A 23,952-nucleotide genomic window follows, 5' to 3' on the forward strand; every position below is an offset into this window, starting at 1 on the left:
TTTTTTTTTTTTTTTTTTTACTAGCGTAGGCGCTTTTTTTTAAACGAGGTATAGTAAGACTTTTTTTTTTTTTTAAACCATTTATAGTAAGTTTTTTTGTAAACAATCATGTATAGTAAGGCTTTTTTAAAAAAAATATTTTTAGTACGTTTTTTTTTAAACAACTATGTATAGTAAGGCGTTTTTTTTTTTTGTTTTTTTTTAAACAACCATGTATAGTAAGGCTTTTTTAAAAAAAAGTATTTATAGTACGTTTTTTTAACCAACCATGTATAGTAAACCTTTTTTTTTTTTAAACAATCATGTATAGTAAGGCTGTTTTTTTTTTGTTTTTTTTTAAACAACCATGCATAGTAAGTCTTTTTTTTTTTTTTTTTTGAAAAACAACCATGCATAGTAAGTCTTTTTTTTTTTTTTTTTTTTAAACAACCATGTATAGTAAGTCTTTTTTTTTTTTTTTTTTACTAGCGTAGGCGCTTTTTTTTAAACGAGGTATAGTAAGACTTTTTTTTTTTTTTAAACCATTTATAGTAAGTTTTTTTGTAAACAATCATGTATAGTAAGGCTTTTTTAAAAAAAATATTTTTAGTACGTTTTTTTTTAAACAACTATGTATAGTAAGGCGTTTTTTTTTTTTTTTTTTTTTTAAACAACCATGTATAGTAAGGCTTTTTTAAAAAAAAGTATTTATAGTACGTTTTTTTAACCAACCATGTATAGTAAACCTTTTTTTTTTTTAAACAATCATGTATAGTAAGGCTGTTTTTTTTTTTTTTTTTTTTAAACAACCATGCATAGTAAGTCTTTTTTTTTTTTTTTTTGAAAAACAACCATGCATAGTAAGTCTTTTTTTTTTTTTTTTTTTTAAACAACCATGTATAGTAAGTCTTTTTTTTTTTTTTTTTTACTAGCGTAGGCGCTTTTTTTTAAACGAGGTATAGTAAGACTTTTTTTTTTTTTTAAACCATTTATAGTAAGTTTTTTTGTAAACAATCATGTATAGTAAGGCTTTTTAAAAAAAAATATTTTTAGTACGTTTTTTTTTAAACAACTATGTATAGTAAGGCGTTTTTGTTGTTTTTTTTTTTAAACAACCATGTATAGTAAGGCTTTTTTAAAAAAAAGTATTTATAGTACGTTTTTTTAACCAACCATGTATAGTAAACCTTTTTTTTTTTTTAAACAATCATGTATAGTAAGGCTTTTTTTTTTTTTAAACAAAACAAAAAACTATTTGTATTAAGTTTTTTAAAAACAACCATGTAAAGTAAGTCTGTTTTTTTTTTTTTTTTACTATTTATAGTAAGGTGTTTTTTTTTTTAATCAATAACAGAAAGACAAAGTGTGTGATTCAACATTTGATTTTATTTCTTCCATGTGAGGTTTCAGCTGGCGCGAGTTGCATAGAAGTCCAAAACTTGCATCATCATTCCAGTGGCTAGCTAGCATGCTAATATCAGCTAATTAGCATGCAAAGTGACGTCAATGCCAGCAAGGTCGTTATAGTAAAAATGCAAGCAAAACCTGACATAACCTCTGGAATGCTTTTTTTGTTTATTTGTTTTTTGCTGTCATATGTCGCAGTTGTAAACGCGTTAGCCGCTGTGCTAGGTGGCGCTACATGGACGCAAACACTGAAAGGCTAACTGGCTAAATGAGATGCTCTACTGCTACTCATCATCATCATCATCATCATCATCCTCCTCCTCATGAGTCCAGCTCAGGTCAGCAGAGGCAAGCTGCCAATCAACAATGACAGCCGCCGATCAACAATCAATACAAGACAGCTACAGTTCAAAGCGCTACATTAGCCCAAACGTTCATCCGGGAACGTTCCGCCTCATTTGCGTAATTGGGAGGAGCGCGACGAAAAGATCGTTTAGTTCAACAAGACGACGCGTTGGTTTAGACTTTGAACGATTGTTCATTACATTTAAAGAGCCATCATTTCAAAAGAAAAAAAGGAAGGAAAAAAAAAAAAAAGTTGTAATCCACAAGGATGCGACCTGCAGACTTTTAAGACGTCCAGCAGGTGTCAGAGTTGAGCTTTGGAGGAGTGATTGTGGTTGCGTAACAGACAAGAAATGATGACATTTGAAGAGTCATGTTCAAAAAACAAAAACCGTGAAGTCAGATTTTTGAGAAAAATACTCTTTTACATAGAAGTAAGACATAAAAAAAAAAAAAAAACTCCAAAAAAGAGAAATTGTTCAAAACATCCAACATACTGTCTCAAAAATATAAGTATCCATTTTTCACGGGAAAAAAAAAATGTAATCATCACAAATAAAGTAAAATGCTAGGAGCATTTTTTCCCAGTCAATTTAACATAAAAAAATATATATATATACATTTTTGCAGAAAAAACGTTTTGTTAAATGACATTTTTAGGGAAAAAATTAATATTGTTTATGTTCTGGGAAATGTAATCTTAGAGAAAAAGTGAAATATTTGGAGGATAAATTTTAACATAACGACAAAAAAAACCCCAAAAAAACGCCCTTTTCTTCTTCAAGAATCAAATCTCACCAATACTGATGCATATTTGAAAAATAAATACATTTTTTTTTTGCTTATGACATCACAATTGCGCATGAGAAAATCATATTTTTCAACATCAACCATTTGAAATCAACGCCGCGCTTCACATTAGCGAATTTACGTTTGGAGGAACGATCGTCGTCGTCGTGTAACAGACGCAAACAAATTCAAACATGCAGACGGACCGATTTTTTACAATGTCGTGTTTTTTCAATCAAAAAAAAATTGTTTGGAAAAATAGCCACATCAAAAAAAAAAAAAAGAAAATCGGAATCTTTTGCTAACAAATGATATACTTAATAATGGTGTAACAGACAAATAAATAAAAACATTTCAAAGACTGACAAGATGAACTAAAAACATCTTTGGAGAGTCCAAGCAAGTCGAAAACCCGATTAAATATCGACAACATTCACGCCAGAGCTGGACTTGCTTTCAGACTAAACAAACACCAGCAGGACTTTGACTAGCGACGCAACAGACTTGAATTGACTTGACCTAACTCCAAATTCAGTCCCGACTAAACTTGGGAGTCAGTACTGAGACTCGATTTGAGTCAGTCCAGAGCAAACTCGACTTCATGACTTTGCATCGAATTCGGGATTGGGAATCGACAGTCAGGCCCAACTACACCCCCCAATTCAGACCCGACTAAACTGAAGTCCGCAACATCCGGGCCTAATCTCAACTCCAAATTCAGACCTGACTAAATGCCAGCAGGACTTTGACTCGGAGACCCAACAGACTTTTTGCTCCGATCCGACTTAAACGTGGACTCAACACAGACGATAAATATTTGACGATAATACTCAGCAGGCAAAACTTAACTCCAAATTCAGTCCCGACTAAACTTGGGAGTCAGTACTGAGACTCGATTTGAGTTGGACTCATCAGTCCAGAGCAGACTCGACTTCAGGAGTTTGCATCGAATTTTAGAATCGACAGTCAGACCCAACTCGACCCCCAAATTCAGACCTGACTAAACTGAAGTCCGCAACAACCAGGCCTAACCTCAACTCCACATTCAGATCTGACTAAACTTGAGATTTAATAAATTGGACTTAAGTCTCATTCAGACTGGACTCAAGCAGGATTTTACACCAAACCGACCTCAACAACACGACAAATTCAAACCCGACAAAACTCGACAAATGAGACGAGACTCAAGGTGGATTTGTCACTCAACTAAACTCGAGCAAAAAGTCAGATCCAAGCCTTCTCAGACCCGACTCGGGCCTACTACGACTCTTCCAAATTCAGACCCGTCAAATGACTTGAGATTGTCGCGGAGTTGGGTCGTATCGTTCAGCAGGACTTTTGACGCAAAACTGCCAGACCGAACTGGAATCTAAAAAAATCAGACCCGACTTAAGTGAAGTTAAACCGTTTGGATGAGACCTTCCGTCACTTTCTGTCATCGACGACACGAGTCGATCAGACCCGCCCAACGGAAGACGACGAAGAAGGAAAAGGAAGACGCTCAAAAGGGTCCGAGGCGGTCGGACGCTCGGTCGGTCGGTCGGACGCTCGGTCGGCCTACACGGCCGAGCAGGCGGGCGCCAGCTCGTCAAACATGGCCGCCTCCTCGATGCCTCGGGCAAACAGTTGGATCAGCTGCTGATGCACTCTGGGAAATATCGACAAAGGACACAAACACAAACGACAGCCAACACAAATGTTACCCAGGAAGAAAACAAAAAAAAAACATTTAGGGGTGGAAAATTGGGGTCATTATAGGATTTTTAGTGGAAAAATCTTCATCTTTCAAAATAAAAGTGTTTTTTCCTAAAGAATAAAGCGACATTTTATTTTAATTAAATATAATTTTCAGGTTAAAAAAAAAAAGGCATAATTTTTGGATTAAGTTTTTTTTCCCCAGGAAAATAAGTGTTTGTTTTTTTTGCAGTTAAATCATTTTTTATAGGGTAAAGTTGTATTTTTCAGAATAAATTAATAATTTTTTTTACTAACTTTTAAACAATCACATTTTCTTTAATAGGAAAAACAAAACATTTTATTGTTATATTGTCAACAATGTTGGCCAACAGTCTGATTTCTTTAAAGCGAAAAGAAAATCTTTTTTTTTTTTCTTTCGGATTTTGGTATGGAAAAACTGAAATATTTAAATAAATGTATTTTTCTGGCGAGGATGTGATCAGTCAGAATTAATTAAAAATAACAAATGTGAAATTTTCTTCAAGTAAAAAGTTGTTTTTGCAAGTGTAGCTTTTCACGATTATGTTGAATATGGTGATATTTTATGGAGGGAAAAAAAATGGTAACGTGGTAATTTATTTATTTTTTATTAAAAATATATATATTTGAATTTTAACAGGTTTTGAGGTAAAAAGAAACTAAAATCTTACAAAAATTATTATTTTTTAATCGTGTCTTCATTTCTTTTGAAAAAAATATTTTCATAAATAAATTTGTTTTTCGGCAAAAAGTAGTAAAAAATATAAGTAAAAAAAAAAGTAAAAATAAATAAATAAATAAATACAAAAAGTAAAATAAAAAAAAAAGTACAAAAAAAAAAAATCAGTATTTTGAGAATAAAGTCAAACAATTTCAGGTAAAAATCAATTTTTTTTTAAATATTAAAATAAATAAATAAATGTATATTTTTCTGAGTAAAAAAGTATTTTGGGAATAAAGTCAAATAATTTGAGTTTTTTTTTTTTTTGCAGAGTTTGATATTTGAAAAAAAGAAAAAAAAGTTTTTGAAATTGCTTGCAGCCGACCTGACGTCGACGGCGGCGTGCGGGAGGATCTCGCCGTCGCAGTTCCAGCTGCCGAAGGCGGGCGCGCAGCCGCAGGCCGGGTGGTCCCGGCAGATGTGGCCGAAGATCTGCCGCTTCCCGTCCGGCGGCTCCGACTCCGACTCCGACTGGCTGCGGCAGTGGCGCGGCGTGAAGCGGAAGCGCCGCACGCGGTGCACCTCCACGAAGGACAGGTCGAACTGAGGGACGGACGGACGCACGCACGCGGACGGGCGTGAGGACGGACGGCGGCGAGGAAGCGGGCCGCTCGCTCACCTGGTCGTCCTTGTTGGTGTGCCGCAGGAGGTGCCGGAGGAAGTCGAGGCGGGAGCACTTGCGCACCAGGATGAGGTCGGCGGTGCCGTCGGCCAGGTGGGCGGCGGGCGAAAGGCCTTTGGGGCTGCGGGGGCACGCGCAGCTCATGATGGCCGCGTTGATGGCCAGGAACTTGCCGCGGATCGTCCGCCAGCCGGCACAGTCGTCGTCGGCGGCATTTCCTGCAACACAATCGCACCTTTGTTGGGATTTCACGCCGAGTTCCGTCCACGGTCCCCGTCGCCTTCTCGTCCCGATTGGCAGGCGTGCATGTACCGGGGTGAGGCCAACATCTTATTTTTTATATCTTTTTCCGAAATTAAATTGAATTAAAATCATTTGTTTCCCCCCGCTTACAAACATTTTTTCCTTCAATTTCGAGAAATTCTTTTAAAAACAATCTTCTGCTTCCAAAAATATTTTTTCTCTTTTCAAAAAGTTTTTTTGAATTAAAAAAAAAAAAATCTAAATATCTACATACTAGGGGTGTGAATTGCCTAGTACCTGACGATTCGATTCGTATCACGATTCACAGGTCACGATTCGATTCGATACCGATTAATCCCGATACGAATGGTCACGATTCGATACCGATTAATCCCGATACGAATGGTCACGATTCGATACCGATTAATCCCGATACGAATTTATAAGTCGATTGTTGCGATTTTTTTCCATTCATATTTAGAAAATACTAATCAGTAAGCTTGTAGAGTGTAAGATTTATATGAAAATGTATTATTTATTTATCTGAAATTTCAGTCTTATAGAGGTTGTAATCTGTTTCATGTTTGAACAGCATTAAAATAAAAATATTAAGGCTTAATGTGCCGTTCATATAACATTCTTCCATGCTCAAGGTGTGAATCCTAAAAAAAAAAAAAAAAAAAAAAAAAAAAAAAAAAAAAAAAAAAAAAATCGATTTTGCCTATTATTGAATCGATTCGAGAATCGCGCGATGTAGTATCGCGATATATCGGCGAATCGATTTTTTTTTAACACCCCTACTACATACATTTATTATTAAAAAAAATAAATATTCTCCCCATTGTCACTTTCAAAATCTCCTTAATACAATTTTCCATCTTGATTTAAAGAAAAGAAATCCTTCCAAAAAATAGGGTCAGTAGGATGCGGCTTCAGCCAAGACAAGGAAGCTTTTTGTAAGACTTGCTTGTCTTACTCTCTTACTTTTGCATTTTAATTTTTGTGCCTGCCGCACTGATCTTTTTTCCTTAAATAAATAAAATTAAACTAATAATCTGCCCGTACAAATCATTTTTCCTTCAATTTCGAGAAATTATTTTCTTTAAAAAAACAAAACAAAAACTTCTGCTTCCAAAAATATTTCTCTTTTCAAAAGGTTTTTTAATTAAAAAAAAAAAAAAAAAAAAAAAACTTTTCCCCTCCTACATACATTTTATTCAAAAAATACAATTTTCTATCTTGACTAAAAAAATAATTTTCATTCCAAAAAATACCGCCAGTAGGGTGAGGCCAAATGTTATTTTTACATTTGAATTTTTGTGCCTCAAAAACGGTTTGTTTTTTAAAATCACTTTTCACCTTAATTTTTTCTCCATTTTTTTTTTTAAAGAAATTCTCTTTAAAAATCATTTATCTTTCGAAAAATGTTCTTTCAATTTTTCAAAATAAATCTGATCTAAAAAAATCAACTTTCCTGAAAAATAATGTATTTGCAGACTGTATTTTTGTAATCCAGTTGAAATGGATTTGGAGAGACAGTAAACGTGCAGTACCGCTGCACTCCTTCGGGGGCGTCTGGTCCGACAAAAGTTTCTTGCTGTCTCGACAAACCGAACAACTGCAAAAGAAAAGCAAAACGTTTGCGTTCATTTCACGAATGTCACAACACAACACATTTTTGCTCGATACCTAAAAATTGTATTCAAATCCTAATATAGATAGATATAAATAATTATATTTAAAATGGATTTTAATTCAATGTAATTTCAGTATTAATTAATTTGTTAATTAATGTGTTTATTATATTACATTACTTATATTTTGTTTTTTTAATTAATAATTATTTTTTTTATTTTTTAAATCTTCTCATTTTTAATTTTTGTCCCAGCTCTACCTTAAAACATGAAACTCTTATTTTTTTAAATTATTATTTTTTTTTAAATCTCTCTACTTTTTTTCTTATTTTCATATTTTTTTATATTCTTTTCTTAATTTCATTAAATTTAAAAGTATCATTATTATATTTAAAATTAAGTATAATTAAATTTAGTTTGAATTATAAATGAATTTATATTATATCACATTTTTTATATTTTATTTTTTACATTTTCTCTTATTTAAACTTCAACCATAAAACTCTTTTTTTTTTTTTTTTCTCTCCGTGCGCGAGTCCTCACCCGGCTCGACACCTGGAGCCGTCCGTGGGCGCCCCCTGGCCGCCGCCGCCGGCGCCGGCCGGCAGGTAGGACACGGTGCCCTCGTAGTGGTGGTGCGTGAGGAAGGTCTTGAGTCCGGCCAGGTCGTACCTGGCGGGGCCCATCCAGCGCTTCCGCTCGCTGTCGGCCAGCACGTCGCCGTAGAAACCGTAACCGAGCAGCGACAGCGAGTAGCGCAGGAAGGCGTCGTCGCGGTGCACCGAGCACACGTCCATCGGATGACTGTCGCCTGCCCGGGTTCAGCGCACGCTCGTTACTTTGGAAGACGGAATCGGACGGGCGACTCTCGTGTGACTGACCCACGATGATGTGCAGGGCAGAGGTCACGGGGTCGTTGGTGCCCACCGTGGCGAAGCAGATGCAATCCGTGGAACCTGAAGGACAAAACATCAAAGACATCAAACAAAACATCAAACAATCAAAGAAACAATCAAAAAGGATCACTGAACTAGTTAGTGCTGTCGCTCTTGAATTTGTTTTTATTTCACAACCAGAATTTTGGTTCATATCATGTTTGATTTTGACAACTACAAAACTCAATAGATAAACGTCTCCAAACGATTACTTACTTAATGTGATAATCAAGTACTTGTCAATTCATCTTGACAGCTCGAACACAATTAACGAGCCGATCAACTACGGTGACGATGAGAGAAGCCAAATCGTTCGTTAACTAGCTCCTCACTGACAATCGACCAGCATACTAATTGACAAACTAACAACCGACCTTCATAACTACTTGTATGACAACAACCAACCAACCTTTCCTGACACGTTAACCAAATCAACCGACATACGAACTGGCGCTAACTGACAACACCTAAAGATCAACCAGCTAGTCAAAATCGCCACACTTGCCAAGTAACAGACTGATTGACTAATGGATGATTTCAAACAGAATCAAAAGGCGTGTTAATGAGTTCAGTTAAGTAACTAAGCAACATGTTGGCACAGTGGTCAAGTAATCAAGTAACTAACAAGCAAGCAAGCACACTAAAAAACAATAACTAACCAACGAGCAAACTAACTGACTCACTAACAAATGGCCTGCCTGGTTGACTCACCAATCAAAAACTTAACTAACTAGCCAACATACTAGTAAATCTCTGACTAGAAAACTAACACACAATAACAAACCACAGAGCAATTGAACTTACAAACTAAATGTTTGGCTGACCAACCAACCAACCAATCTACCAAACAAACTAACCTGTCTTCATACCTGCTTGTATTTTTAAACAACCAACACACTATCCACCTAACAACCAACCTGCCTGACACGTCAACCAACATACGAACTGGCGCTAACTGACAACACCTAAAGATTAACCAGCTAGTCAAAATTGCCATACTTGCCAAGTAGTGGACTGATTGACTAATTCATGATTTCTAACAGAAGCAAAGGCGTTAATGAGTTACTGATGGACTCCTCGAGTTAGCATCGGTTAGTTGATTGATTGGTTAAGATGTTAGGTCGGTAGATTGGTTGGTTATGTTCAATAACTAAGCAACATATTGGCACACTGGTCAAATAATCCAGTAACTAAGAAGCAAGCACATTAACAAACAATAACTAACCAACAAGCAATCTAAATGACTCGCTAACAAATGGCCTGGTGGACTCACCAAACAACTAGCCAACACACTAGTAAACCCCTGACTAGCAAATTAACACACAATAACTAACCACAGAGCAATTGAACTTACAAACAAAATGTTTGGCTGACAAACCAACCAACAATCGACCTAACAAACAAACTACCTAACTAACTAGCCAACATACTAGTAAATCCCTGACTAGCAAACTAACACACAATAACCAACCAAAGAGCAAATGCACTTACAAACAAAATGTTTGGCTGACTGACTGACCAACTAACCACAAGATATATTAACCAGTCAATCAACTAACCGATGCTAACTAGAGGAGTCCGTCAATCAGTTAGCGGACCTTGCTAGCAAACAAATGCATCAAAACGAAAGCAAAAGCGCGAGTTGACTTGAAGTCCAGTAACTAGCGCTAACTAAAAGCGCGGCGGCGGCGGCGGTGGCGAGTCGTGGCGACCTGCCGGTATGATTCCGATGCGTAGCGAGCAGGCGGCGAGCGCCTGCTCGGGCCGGTTGACGTCCACGCCGGCGTCCTTCTGCGCTCGCCACAACAGGCCGTGCACCAGCTCGCTGAACATGCCGTCGCCGCCCACGCACACCACGCTGCACGGCGGAGGCAAACGCAGGCGTTAGCGCTAGCTGGCTAGCTAGCTAGCTAGCCGACCCGCCCACCGGCAGATGCGCCGCTCACTCACCCGTCATACTTCTTGAGCTCCGCCTCCTCTCTCAGGTGGTCCCGGGCGTGATTGGCGTACTCGGTCACTATGGGACAATTTAGTTAGTTGCGTTACCGGCATCAGTCAACAAATTAAACACGCAAGTAAAGGAAAAAATAGAGATATTTATTTTTACCACTTTGGTCTCCCATGTCGTATTTATTTATGGTTATTTCACACCGTTATTGTGTGCATCGATCAGGGTTACTATAGTTTTGGAAATTTTCATTTTTGTTAGTTTTGATTTCATTTCGAGTTTTGTTTTTTAAATTTTGTGAGTTTTAATTAGTTTTCAGGGTGGTTCTGTTGGTTTTTATTCGTTTTAGTTTTAATAAATACTTCATTTTACTTTAGTTTTAGTATTATTTTTTTATTTATTTTAAATGTGTATTACTTGTCCGCAATATTAAAACAAAAAAAAACAACACAAAAAAAAATGGGAGGGACGTCATGTGAAGGTGCTTTTCTATTGGCTGCTGCTTGATGACATCACTTTTTGTGTGACACACTTTAAAATCACATTTCAAATCATCCCCAAAGGCTCGTGTATTAAATTAATTACCAAAGACGAAAATGAAGGACATTTTTGCTATAATTATCTTTTTTTTTTTTTTATACTTATTCATTTATATCCATAACCACTGTTTTTGCTACTTAGTATTTGTATTGTTTTTTTCCCCAACCTACATAACTGTTAAATTTTGTGTCTATAAAAGCTTTTATATATTTTTGACATGATTGTTATTTACACTACCGCAGTATATATAATCTTCCAAGTTCCCACTTCATATTTATTTCACAAATGTAATATTTTACCTTCAAAGTATACTTGACTCATTGAGCCATTTTCATCAGTAAAAAGTTCATATTTTGATGATGCTAAACTTCCTTATTTTTCATGTCCAATTAATACCTTTCAAAACGAATTTCCCCACTTGCTGGCGACTAATGATGACATCACCTGTGATGTGAGGAAGTAGCTAACGACCAATCACGGTTCACTTATTTTCTGGGTTTGGTCGGCAAAAAGAGCCATGATTGGTCATTACCTGAACCCTGCGCACCTGTGAGGTCGTCTTCAAATCGACAGCAATTGGAAAAAAAAAAGTTTTGAAAGGTAAAAACCGTTCATGAAAAAAGTCATCAAATTCCTTGTGAACAAAATGCAAACTTTTTACTTGTGAAAATGGCTCAATGAGTCAAGCGTCCCATTAATTAATTAATTAACATTTTGCAGGGCGGGGTCAAATGTTTGCTTGAGAATTAGCAAGCGAGCTAGCGAGCAAAACTTTGCTCTTTGCGTGCACGCGCGTCGTACCGATGACGTGCGCGCCGATGCCGGCGAGGGCGAAGAGCGGCGCCACCTTGTGCTGGTAGACGCGCTTGGCCTGCCGCTTGCCGCCGTACGGGTTGATGTACACCAGCAGGTGCGTGGGTCTGCTCCCTGCAACAACAACAACACAACAACAATACGCGCAAGCGACACGCGTGTGCGCCGACGTACGTACCGATGGCCGCCAGCAGCTCCCTGATGGCGCTCACCCAGCGGCGGCACAGCGCCGCCTGCGGACAGGTGAAGGTGACGTCAGCGCACCGCCAGCGGTGCTGCCGACATCTCTCCACGTACGACACTGCCGCGCAAGACAACATGATTCATCGTCATCGGAGCAATGACGATTGTCAACCCGGCCAAAAAACATGCAGGTGCAGCACAACTAACTAACAAAGCATCAATCAAAAAACCTACCGAGCTAGCTCGCTATCGAAACAAGTTACAAACCTACTATCGTTGCTACCAACAAGTAAACTCGCAGTCGTCGTGTTCATCTTCAGCTGACATGCTACAAATCATCATCATGTTTTTTGTCACCTGTGAAAGAGCGCCTGCAGTCTTTGTTTTGGTTCTCTCTGATCTTCTTCCAGCTGCCGTCGTCGTCTCGCTTGCGCTTCTGCTCCTCTTCCTCTTCCTCCTCTCGCACGCTGATGATCTCCGACACGCGCACGCTGTGACACACACCTGCCGCGCGCACGCACACACACACGGGTAAGTCATTAGTGCTGAGATGTTTTTATTTCCTGAGAAAATATTCATGTGACTTAAGACGTGAGCGAGCTCGTAACTTGCTTACGCTTTCCTGATTGTGGAACAATCTGATGAATGAATCACCAGCAATAAATTATTACACAAGAAACTAGCACATAACAGTCAAAAAAGTCGGAATGTTCAATTCCGAAGAGATTTATTTATATGTCAAGAACATGAACGATAATCCAAATAGCGGAGGAGATTTTCATTTGATTTATTTTAACATTTATTTAAGCAAGTTGTTCCCACTGAGATTAAGAAGCTTTTTTTTTTTTTTTCCAAGAAAGGCTTGGCCAAAATCTGCAGTAGCGAAAACGCAAACTTACAAAGAAAAACCAAGTCCAAGTTACAAAAGCGCAACATTTTGGATGATCGCATCAATGAGTCGTAGTTCAAATTGTGTTGTTGAAAACGTTTCAAGGACGTTTCAAGCAGTTTCTCGATTTCAGCGTGACGCAAGCGTGTCGCTGAGCTGCACTTGGCAGGCACGACAAACGTTAAAGATTCACAAACGGGTCGACCATTTCATCTGTCGTCATGGCGACGGTGACTGAGGTCGGTAGGGACAATGCAGGGATCATGAAATCAATAACCCACTGAAGGCGTCAACCTTCAGCTATTTATTAAGACCTTCTTCGGCACTGGGTGGCAAGGTTAAAATTTTACTTTTTTTCAAAACACGATTAACAGTTGTATCTGGTCACTGTCCGTCCATAGAGATGAAACAATCACTTAGGGATGCAACATACGCAAAATATATTGAATAAATATTAAAATAGATTGACTAAATGATACACAAATTGTGTCAGATGACACAAATATTGTCAGTTTAGATTGTAATGTGTTATTATCTTTAAGACTGTTTCCTGTTATTATGATTGATTTGTAAACACCTAAAAAAAGAAACCAAACCGAAGCTAACTTCGTTAGCGCCACTGTACTGACGTCACCGGCAAGCGCTTCAATCTATTTTTTTTATTTTCACTCCTAAGGTATCATGTTATTTTTTTTAGGTTTACTTACGTTTTTGCAATTTTAGTCCAAAAATTTTATTTTTAACAATTGCAAACGGACAATTTCCGGACGACCCTGTACCGTGACGTCATCTGCAGGCGACCCCGATACCGACACCGGTATACAGTAAAAAAAAAAAAAAAAAAAAAAGTATTGCTTTTGCCTGTGAACTTGCTTACAAACCACAGATTGTTAGTCAAACAAAAATCTAATCATATTTTGAAATCAAAATCCTGCTCACAAATCACAGTACAACCATCCGAGGTTCAATGCTTTTCAATGAAGAGGGTCGTTTCAGCGAGATGGCCGCCATGTTGGCTTGTGACGTACACTTTGTCAATTGACCAATCAGAGCTGTTCACAGCAAAATAACCACTGCCAGTAACAGTTCACAATCTTTTATTACAAAACAGGACAAATATATCAACATTACATACTCCCTGTTTACTCATCAATTTGATGATTTTTTTTTTTAATTTAAATTTCAAGGAGAACGGCACTTTTGGTTTATAGCACGCGGTTAGTTACGTAAGCAGATGATGAAAAGTTGAACATGAGTTGTGTTGTATAAATATCATGTAAATATTGTGAATTTTAGTACCTTCTGGCGCGCCATTTTACACGACACATTTGATGTTTTATTCGTCGTTAGCTCGTTGCGCTCTGTTAGCCACGCAGACTGTAATGGAGCGTGCTCAGAGGGGACAAAGGAGGACAACAAATGTTGGGACACGGTTCGGCTCGTTTGAGGTCTTACTGGGTCTGAACGGATGGTACACCGGGCTGGAGGTTCGCCTCTTCCAGGTGAGCAGGGACCGGCACAAGCTCACTTCGTGGCCGACGTTGCGGACGCGCAGCTCGGACAAGAGCAGCAGCCTCGCCGGCCTCTCCATCGGACCGGTTCCGTCCGTCCTTCAGGCTCGGGGGGGGGAAAAAAAGGTTACCTCCGACGGGCCATGATGTCTCCGTGAGCCGCTTCCACCTCAGACGGCGGTCAGGAGTGTAGCGGACGATTAATCCCAGAAGATTAAATGGGAATTTCAACTAAATGGCCACCGAGTAGCGGATTGCTTTCAGGTTGTCGTTTTTTTTTTTTTCCTCGGAGATAGCGGGCATTTACCGGAAGTAGGAGTGGCCTAACGAGGCATTCAAATGCGGACGTAAAACTCGGGGATTTATTTGCTGTTCTCCTTATAAAGACTGATTTCATATTTCATTGTAATTTTGGACTTTTTGTAACATAAATATCATTTCAATACTACAATAATGAATAAACATTATCTAAATAGTCATTTGAAGTATTCAGGAGTCGTTTCAATCACATTTTCCTATAACTACTGAACGCATCTCCGCTCCGTTATTTTCAGGGTGAACGACATATGGCACGCGGGCCAAATGTGGTCTTAATTTGCTTAATTCATATTTGATTACTTGTACTTTAAATCTTACTTTTTATCCCATTAAATGGAATAAAAATATACACAATTGTGCTTACATTTATCATGTAGTTAGTTAATTAAATTGGTTAATTATAACAAAATCATAAACAATACAATTTAAAACTATTAATTTGTCCCACCCCTTGCCTTGTATGTACCTTTGCTCATAATATTTAGCAATTTTTTTTCAAGTCCTCACGTTTTGTAAAGTGTCTAAATATTTGCTAGAGTTTCATAAACTGCTACTCATCTGTTTGGTTATCTTGAATCCCTCAATTTGAACTATTACAATAATAAAATAAGTACATTACCATAATTGTGAATGTGAATATTAGCCGACATATCGGGGCATATTTCACTCGAAACCAAATCATTACATCCAGTACCGTTATCGAGAGACTTCTCTCAAAACAGCAGGGGGTGCTGTTGACCTCCCAAGATCGTGTGGGATTTTGTGGCAGCAAACAGATTGGATGTCATGTGACTGCAATGAGAGGGATTTAATGGAGCTCATGAAAAGGTCACTTGGCAGGTCTTTCCTTCACTGTGATTGGTCCCACCGCAACCTCATCTTCCCATTTCGCACCTGCAATATTTAAGATAAAAAAAATTAAAAAAAAATAAAAATAAACATTTTAATAAACTCCAACAGGCTGATGCTATTTTTGCACAACTCAGAGCCTCAGTAGATTTTTGTTTTTGTTTGTTTGTTTCATATCATGTGTCGATACGTACCCGTTGCACTCTGGTTTCCTGTCACCTGCTGCCCACTTCCTGTCCCGCAGTCCGTGTCACAGCAGGAACATGCTTTATGGACCCCGCTGGCCTCCGTCCACCTGCTAACACACAAACACATTGCAACCGAAATGGTCTGTAAAATTATGAAAAAGTGTTCTTTTTAGAACATTTGATCCATTTTTAAAAAAAATTTTTTTATAATTTCTATTTTAAATATTTTAATTATGTGACTGCTGCGGAGCAAAGCAGGCACATATTACGATCCTAGAAAACAGGCATTTATTATTTTTCTTTATTCGCCAGAATTTTTCAGACAAAAAATGCGGCCCAAACAGTTGAACGTACCGCCACAAATGAGGTATCAAAAGATGCAGCTCGATCTGGCTCGGTGGGGAATTATTTTTTCCCGGATTTCCGAGTTACCATGGCGACGCAATTCACAAAAAAAACAAAACAAAACAAAAACGCCAAAAAGTCCTATAGGAATGAATGGAGAATGGGGGGGAAGATCCACAAATCACCCATCTAGGGATTGGCCCGATTTCAACAGGAAGTGACCCGGAAGTGACCTGAGGGCGACTCACCCGCCGGCGAAGGAGCAGGCCTTGTTGGCAGAATCCACCGGCGCCGGCGTGGGCGTGGCCTTCAAGCCGCAGGTGATGTAGAGCTGGAGACAAACGAAGAAGCGGGAAAGCGTTCAAGCCGACAGACGGGGGCCGTTGCCAAAACGGCAGCGGCGCGAGCGTCCCACCGCGCCTCCGTCGTCCTGCTGGAACTTGAACGCCTCCACCTCAAAGCGCAGTCGCTCGTCGCGCGAGCGTGGCAGGAAGCGGGAGCTGGAGCCCGTCAGCTGACTGTCAAACAGGCACCTCAACAAAACACAACTCCACAAATAAGTCAACAGAAAAGTGATAGACCGATACGTTTTGTTTTTTTACTGATGCCGATTATTAGTCGGGATGTAACAATAACGGCAAAATCGTGATATTAAAACTGCCACGCTTTATCGTCGTCGCCATGTCACGATATTAAAAGCAGCACGTCTGTTTAAAAAAAAAAAAGTCAGGTTGGTTTCCGTTTGTGCAGTTCTACCACCCTCTGCTGGATAGTTTGTTTTAGTGCAGTTTAATTTTCATAAGGCATGTTTTGGCCCTTCTACGTTTCAAATCCACGCTAATGGTCAGATGAAGGGGCTCTTTTTTTACAATGTGCAGTTTTTATATCACCAACTTTCCCATAGTATTGTGATAAAATCATACAATAAATAATAGATATATAAAAGGTCTAATAATAATAATATATATATATATAAATAAAACATAAATAATAGATACATAAAAGATATAATATATAAATAATTTAAATAACATATTGATATATCTGAATAACTGATATTTGAAGCCAATATTCCTTTTCAGTAAAAAGGGGGGGAAATAATGGGTGTCAAAATTTTCTAAAATACAAACGCCAATGTTGACTCTGTTGTGATGTCTTAAAACATGTTTATTGAACAATTTGTCAGACTTTTCAAAATGTGGATTTTTTTTATTTTTATAAATCCTAGACAATTGACATCCTTTTGAATTTCTAACAAAACGTTCCGGGAGCTCCTAAAGTTACCAGTAAGTCTTAAAGTTAAATGGAAACTTAAGCATGTAAATATCTTTCTGTATTTTTCTAGTTTTTTCTCCCTGAAATTTTAAAATACCTGAACTCTTAAACTTTCACATTTCTTAGTTTGAAATCAACATCGAACAAAATAAAAGGTTCAGAAGCTTCCCAGGGTCAGTAGCATCTCTTAGAAGTTTAACTGAACTTTTTTTTTATAAATATTTCCCTGAGATTAAAATGATTTTAGATTCACCTTTGATCGTCTGTCAGAATTTGAAAAAAGGCCGATAACGATATATGTTAAAACGGCCAACATCGGCTAGGTCGATTATCAGTCTAACTATTTATATAAAAAAAATAAAAATAAATAAAAAAAATAAAAAAACAGAATTTTGCTCGGAAGCGACTCACCCGCCGTTGCCGAGGAAGGCGTAGCGAGGGACCGTGTCGACGTTCCTGACCACGGTCACGACGCAGTTGTCCACCGTCACGCTGAGCGGCGTGTGGTGGAACTGCTTGACCGACGCCTCCAACCTCATCACGTCGCCCAGCAGGAAGTCAGCGGACGGCCGAGCAAACTGCCAGTCGTCTTGAGGGAGGACGAGCGTCACCTCAAACGATTTGCCGTTGAACCGAAATGGGCGCTCGCTCGCTCACTCGCTCGCTCACTCACTCACTCACTCACTCACCGGTCATCAGCCTCAAGGAGAAGTAAAGGCTTTCCTCAGAAACTTCAGAGTCGCTAAACGGGGTCCAGGTGGGATTCAGGAAGCTGCTGCTCACGTCGTGCTTCCTAACAAAACATAAAGCAAGGTTGGCAAAACCTGAAAGCTGGAATGCGGCTGACAGTCACGACATCAGCGGCACCTTCACTCAACTAACGAGTTTTTCAATTACTTGTCGTCGCTTGCTTGATTTATTTTTATTTTTTTTTCAGGATTCAGATACGCCACCGTTCGAGAGAGGATCAACTTGATGACAGCTGTCAAAATTAATCGAGCCATCGTTTGAAGACCATTTTTAATTACAAATTGTCCAATTCCTCTGATTTCAGCATATCAACACTCATTAATTGCTAGCTATGAATATGCATTTTAAAAAAAAAGCCTTACTATATACATGGTTGTTTAAAAAATAAAAATGTCTTACCCTACAGAAAAAAAAGAAGACCTTTTTACATCATTAAAAAAAAAACGCCTTAGTATACCTGGTCAAAAAAACAAAAAACACCTTACTAATGGTCATAAACAAAAAACACCTTACTATATATGGTTAAAAGAAAAGAAGCCTGATACTATATATGGCCATTAAAAAAAAACAAAAAAAAAACCCCAAACTTTACATGAACTTTAAAAACAAAACTAACAAAAAAAACCGCCTTATTGTACATGGTTTAAAAAAAAAAAAAAAAAAAAAAACAGTTGTTTTTAAAAAATGCCTTACTTCATTAGGGCGTTTAAAAAGACGGCTGACTATTCATGATCAAAAAAACAAAAGTAATTTGTACATGGTAATTAAAAAAAAAAATGCTAGTACAGGTATACATGGTTATTTAAAAAAAAAAAAACCCGTCTCACGAGTCAAGGTACCAGTGAGCACTGGAGTGTCGTCCCACCTCTGGTATTGACAGCGGATGCTGACCGTCACCTCTGCGGTCCGGACGATGGGCGTGTCCCCCAGAGGAGAAGGCGTGTACTGCAGCGTGAACATGTAGACGAAGGCGTCCTCGGACATCTGAAACGGGTCCGCTTGCATCGTGCAGCCATCATTTTCATAGCAGACAATTTTATGCTTGCTTCGTCCAATATTCGTTTGACAACTTTTTGGCATACGGAACTCAAATCTTTTTGACACCACTGTTTTAAGAGTGCAGCTTCAGATGAAAAATGATTTTTCTGACTAATAAATAAGTTTTTCAATTGGTATTTTGATTATTTCAAACCTTTTGGGAGTAATATTCTCAAATGCCTCCAAGGTTTCTCTTTGGGGAGATATGACGGAGGAGTATGGAGGACCAAAGCTGCCAAAATTCTAAATAAATACATGACCAAATAAATAAATACATTGACTAGAAGTGAAAATAAAAAAGGATATAAAAAATGTAAAAATTATATCCAAAAAATAAATGTGAATGGAAATAAAAAGAACAAAAAATATATATACACAAACACATTTGTATTTAATTTTGAATGATTTTTTTTTTTATATCCGTTTTTATTTTCACTTTTACTTATTTATTTATTTATTTATTTTTAATTTTGGCAGTTTTGTATGCAGGACCAAAACTGCCAAAATTCAAAATAAATACATGATTAAATAAATAAATAAATAAATAAATGACTAAAAGTGAAAATAAAAACGGATATAAAAAAATATAATATGAAAGTTTTATCCACAAAAATAAATATTAATGGAAATACAAAGAATAAAAAATATATACACATAAATACATTTGTATTTAATTTTTGAATGATATTTTTCAGTTTTTGTATTCACTTTTAGTCATTTATTTATTTATGTAGTTTTTTTTTTTTTTTTTTTTAGCCATTTATTTAAGTATTTATTTAGTCATTTATTTTTAAATGTTGGCAGTTTTGTATGGAGGACCAATTATATAAAATTATAAAATTACATAAAAAAAATTATATGTGAAAATTATATTAAAAAAATAAATATAAATGGAAATAAAAAAGAACAAAAAAATACATAAATACATTTGTATTTATTTTTTGAATGATATATTTTTTTTAAGATAGGTTTTTATTTCACTTTTAGATATTCATTTATTTATGGATGTATTCAGTCATTTTTAATTTTGGCAGTTTTGGGCTGTACTGCCAAGTGGAAACGTCTGAAGACCTTCGGATCCAGCAGGAAACTCACCTGCAGTCGGCTCCCGCACCCGTGCAGCTCCGACTCAAAGATCAGGACGTGGTCGCGAGCGTCTCCCCCGACGGCGGGACACCCTCCGAGGGTGACGTCGGCGGCCTTGACCAGCCGACCGACCCCCAGCAGGTCTCGCTTGACCTCCACCCGGATGGCGTTTTCCTGGCAGAAGACCAGGACGCTGTCGGCGGGCGCCTCGGGAGGCTTCAGCTCAAACCGTGGCGGGAAACGCGGACCCTCGTCCGCCGGCGGGAGCGGAGGCTGCCAGGAGAGCGCTTCTCGGGCGGACCGCTTCTCTTGGTCCGCTGGAGGAAACGGTCGACCAGTTGCACCTGCAAGACACGGACGGAGTCGCAGACAAGCAGCAGTTTTTGGTTCACGCGTGTGGTCTTCCAATGTGGATTTAACATCTTCAACTCATTTAGTTGACCATATGAGCACCAAAAGGGCACCTGGCAGCAGCGTATCATCCAATCAGAAGTCAGCAACAGAGAATAAGAATTTTGAATTGAGATGTGAAAAAAACCCAAAAAAAGACTGGATTCATTCCGAATGAAGATCTCTGGTCACCTGTTTACCTGTGACATGTTAATCCATTACGATCTGCCGTATATATTCTCCCCCCCGACACGGACATCGACCACGTGACTTACCAAGATGGAGTTCATTCGTCATTTAGCACAGTAGTTGTGATATTGTTAATACTTTTGTCTAAGCAACATCTTGATTAAAAAAACAAAAAAAACAAGTTCTCACCTCGCAGACAAGCTCTGGGGAGACACCGCCATTTTAATGCTCCCCACTTTAAATCATTACAGCCCCTCCCCCGCGGCGGTCGCGAGAGGCACGGACATCGATCACGTGACTTATCAAGCTGGAGTTCATTCGTCATTTAGCACAGTAGTTGTGATACTGTCAACACTTTTGTTGAGGCAACAGCTTGATACAAAAAATAAAAGTTTAAAATAAAAGTACTTAAAAACAAGTTCTCCCCTCGCAAGACAAGCTCTGGGGAGACGCCGCCATTTTAGTGGGCGGAAATGACGACGTCATGACGCATGTACGTCCCAGTACGTCACTGCTTTACGGGGCTTCATTATATATAATATATATATATATATATATATATATATATATTTACTTTTTGAATTATATTTTTCAATATACGTTTTTTATTTTCACTTTTAGTCATTTATTTATTTATTTATTTTGAATTTCGGCAGTTTTGGTCCTCCATAATCGATCAGCCGAGTCCATCAAAAACATCGTTAAAAGAAAAAGAATAGCAAAGCGGAGGAAGAGAAGCTTTTCCGTGCCCACTTGTGAATGTTTCATTTCGCGTACAAAAAAAAATGTCGTGAATTATTCAAAGGTGTTCAATTTATTAATGAGGACGTTTCGGAAATGTTTACCTGCTGCCTGCTGGACTTTCGGCCACAACTTCAAATCCTGGGCGGAGGATAATAATGCTAACGCTAACGCTAAAGCTTCACATAAAATTGCTTTGTTAGTAGCCATGGTGACGATGGTCCGCTTTTTGTGTGTGTTTTCCTTTTGGAACAGACTCATCTGAACAGCACACCAAAGAAAGCCAACATCGCTATTGCTAACAATAGACTCCTCCCACTGGCTGATTGCCGCCACTTCTCCAGCTGCGCCTCGTCCCACACGCTGATTGCCTCTCTCACCTGAGTTCCGTCACAGGTACGTGAAAACAGGTGGATGTTTGCTGCCTTCACAAAAGTGGGAAATTTAAGACCTCTGACTCGGGGAAATTAGTCGCTAAATGCTACAAAGGCTAACTTGTGAGTTGTGAGTAGTGATGGCAAAATGAAGCCCCGTAAAGCAGTGAAGCCCTGCAGTGAAAAGCTTCACACACACGTAGGGGCTTCAAGATGATTCATTTCCTCGGCTACGCCATCATGTGGACAGAAAAATGTATAACATGCTTGGTGCATGCAATAAAATGGTGGGGTGTAAATCATGCTCTAAATACAAAAGAATATATATTTGAAGAGTGTTTTAGCATGAATTGTTCTGTGTTACTTTGTCTATCGACCATCTATCGAGGATGGTTGTGGTGCGACTCCATAATATTTTTATAAACACCCTCTCGTGGATGCTATTCGCTCGCTAGCCTGACCGCCTGAGTGACGTTGCAGCGTTTGCTAGCGTTAGCATAAAGCTACTTTGACTTTCCTGACAATGACAAACGATTTGCGACATGACGTCTGGACAACATGGCTGACTTGTACATCACCAGGGTGTGTTCAAGGTGACCAAGCGGGAGAAATGATCATAATTTAAAAAAATAAATAAATAAAAACACACTGGCTAAATTAAAGGCAGCTCGCGTCACCTTGCTAACAATTTTACTTTTGTTTAGTTTTTCTTCTTCTTGACACTTAGAGCAGTTAAAATGATCACATAAATGGTGGAAGCATCTAAATATTATGTAAGATGACTTTTTTTTTTTTTTTTTTTTTTAATTTAGTAACTTCGGTTGATGCGTGTAAATGTGACCTACACAACTTTACACACGCATTTAAAGGTCAGGTGTGCATGCTGTTTGTTTTCACAAACAGGACTTTTTTTGTTTTTTTGTTGGGAGGGGTTTAAATGTTAAAAAATGTTTTATGCATAAGACGACGACGTACTTTGGACTTCATTTGTTCACTTCTTGTGGATCGATGACATCACTCACGCCTACTTCAGGGAGGACAAAAAAAGGACAACGTATTCATCAAGCGGAGCGAGAAACACAAAAACAGACTCGGATGATTCACTTGATATCAATTCACCGCACTTGTGTCGATTTACCGACTCAAGTAAAGATTCCGATCAATCGTTTTATTGACTCGTATCAGATTCAGTTACCGACTGAAGTTAAAGCGATTCAGTCAAGTCGTTCCACTGACTTGCGTAATCGGACTCACAGTTAACTAGGAGTGTGACGATATATCGATAAATCGTCTCCCGATAGATTATCGACACCCCTCCGCAAGTATCGCGATATTTGTAGTTACTATAGAGCCGCTAAAACGGCTCCATTGTTCATGACTTATTGAGCAATTACTTGACGGGGCCACGAGGGGGAGCTCCTCATAAGAGTGGCAGGGAAATGGACGCAAGTCTTCAGGCAAAGAAGACTCATTAGCTTATTTGGACTTATGGAAGACATTTTATCTGTCCGGCAGCAACTGACTCACTTTTGCATACATTTCTATGAAAAATGTGGATTATGTCTTCAATTTTAACGTTAAAAAAAAATAAAAAAAAATTGATGTTTCGACTTTTTGATGCGCACAATTTCTGAGGAATAGTAATATAGTTTGAATTGGATCATTTTATTTATTTACTTTTGCAATGTTACACAAAAAAATGGTCGCAGTTTATAAAATGTGCAGGTGACGCGGCGGGAGCAAGCGTAAACACGATGACGCAACACAATCTGCCTCCGAGACACGTCACGTGCGGCAGTTGACGCTTCCCCCCGCCCTCCTCCAGGGGGAGCCGCCGCACGCTATGAAATATTGACCGAGCTGAATATTTCAAGAGGGAAAACAGGAAGCTCCCTCGGGCGCTTGCTAGCATCACATATGAAAAACAACCGTTAGCGCGGCAAGCAAAATATGTGGGTTCACGTTCACAAACTAATGTTAGCTCAAACTTTCAACGCAGTAAACGGATGCGCAAAGTCAAGTCAAGAGATCCTCCGAAAAGGTGCCAGGAGTCCCTCAAAAGGTCTCGCCGGTCCCGGGAGACGTCGGGAAATTGTCCCGTCGTGACAAAAATAAGCGTTTAAATGTCACAAAG

General features: G+C 38.4%; 2 protein-coding genes across 5 annotated transcripts; both read right to left on the bottom strand.

Annotated features, from left to right (window-relative positions):
• Positions 1 to 1,345: 1,345 nt before the first annotated feature.
• LOC144016521 (ceramide kinase-like) lies at positions 1,346 to 15,367 on the bottom strand. Of its 2 annotated transcripts, XM_077517742.1 has the most exons (12): positions 14,220 to 15,361; positions 12,233 to 12,379; positions 11,871 to 11,993; positions 11,681 to 11,806; positions 10,342 to 10,408; positions 10,104 to 10,249; positions 8,338 to 8,412; positions 8,000 to 8,267; positions 7,376 to 7,440; positions 5,577 to 5,797; positions 5,283 to 5,500; positions 1,346 to 4,168 (listed from the first exon to the last, which is right to left on the bottom strand). In XM_077517742.1, exons 1-12 carry the CDS (start codon positions 14,353 to 14,355, stop codon positions 4,078 to 4,080), a joined length of 1,683 nt encoding a protein of 560 aa, XP_077373868.1. In that variant the 5' UTR covers positions 14,356 to 15,361; the 3' UTR covers positions 1,346 to 4,077. The 2 variants fall into 2 exon arrangements, with proteins under 2 accessions (XP_077373868.1, XP_077373867.1); XM_077517741.1 differs by having other exon boundaries at positions 8,000 to 8,412; positions 14,220 to 15,367.
• A 15-nt stretch (positions 15,368 to 15,382) lies between these two features.
• LOC144016522 (zona pellucida sperm-binding protein 3-like) lies at positions 15,383 to 21,816 on the bottom strand. Of its 3 annotated transcripts, none has more exons than XM_077517744.1 (9): positions 21,549 to 21,816; positions 20,134 to 20,468; positions 18,866 to 18,984; positions 17,940 to 18,043; positions 17,662 to 17,839; positions 16,391 to 16,508; positions 16,224 to 16,306; positions 15,637 to 15,737; positions 15,383 to 15,487 (listed from the first exon to the last, which is right to left on the bottom strand). In XM_077517744.1, exons 1-9 carry the CDS (start codon positions 21,703 to 21,705, stop codon positions 15,423 to 15,425), a joined length of 1,260 nt encoding a protein of 419 aa, XP_077373870.1. In that variant the 5' UTR covers positions 21,706 to 21,816; the 3' UTR covers positions 15,383 to 15,422. The 3 variants fall into 3 exon arrangements, with proteins under 3 accessions (XP_077373870.1, XP_077373869.1, XP_077373871.1); XM_077517743.1 differs by having other exon boundaries at positions 15,637 to 15,740; positions 21,549 to 21,814; XM_077517745.1 differs by lacking the exon at positions 21,549 to 21,816 and adding an exon at positions 20,893 to 21,180 and having other exon boundaries at positions 15,637 to 15,740.
• Positions 21,817 to 23,952: the final 2,136 nt, after the last annotated feature.

Source organism: Festucalex cinctus, chromosome 3 (assembly GCF_051991245.1).
Source record: "Festucalex cinctus isolate MCC-2025b chromosome 3, RoL_Fcin_1.0, whole genome shotgun sequence".
In the NCBI taxonomy this organism is placed as follows: Eukaryota; Metazoa; Chordata; class Actinopteri; order Syngnathiformes; family Syngnathidae; genus Festucalex; species Festucalex cinctus.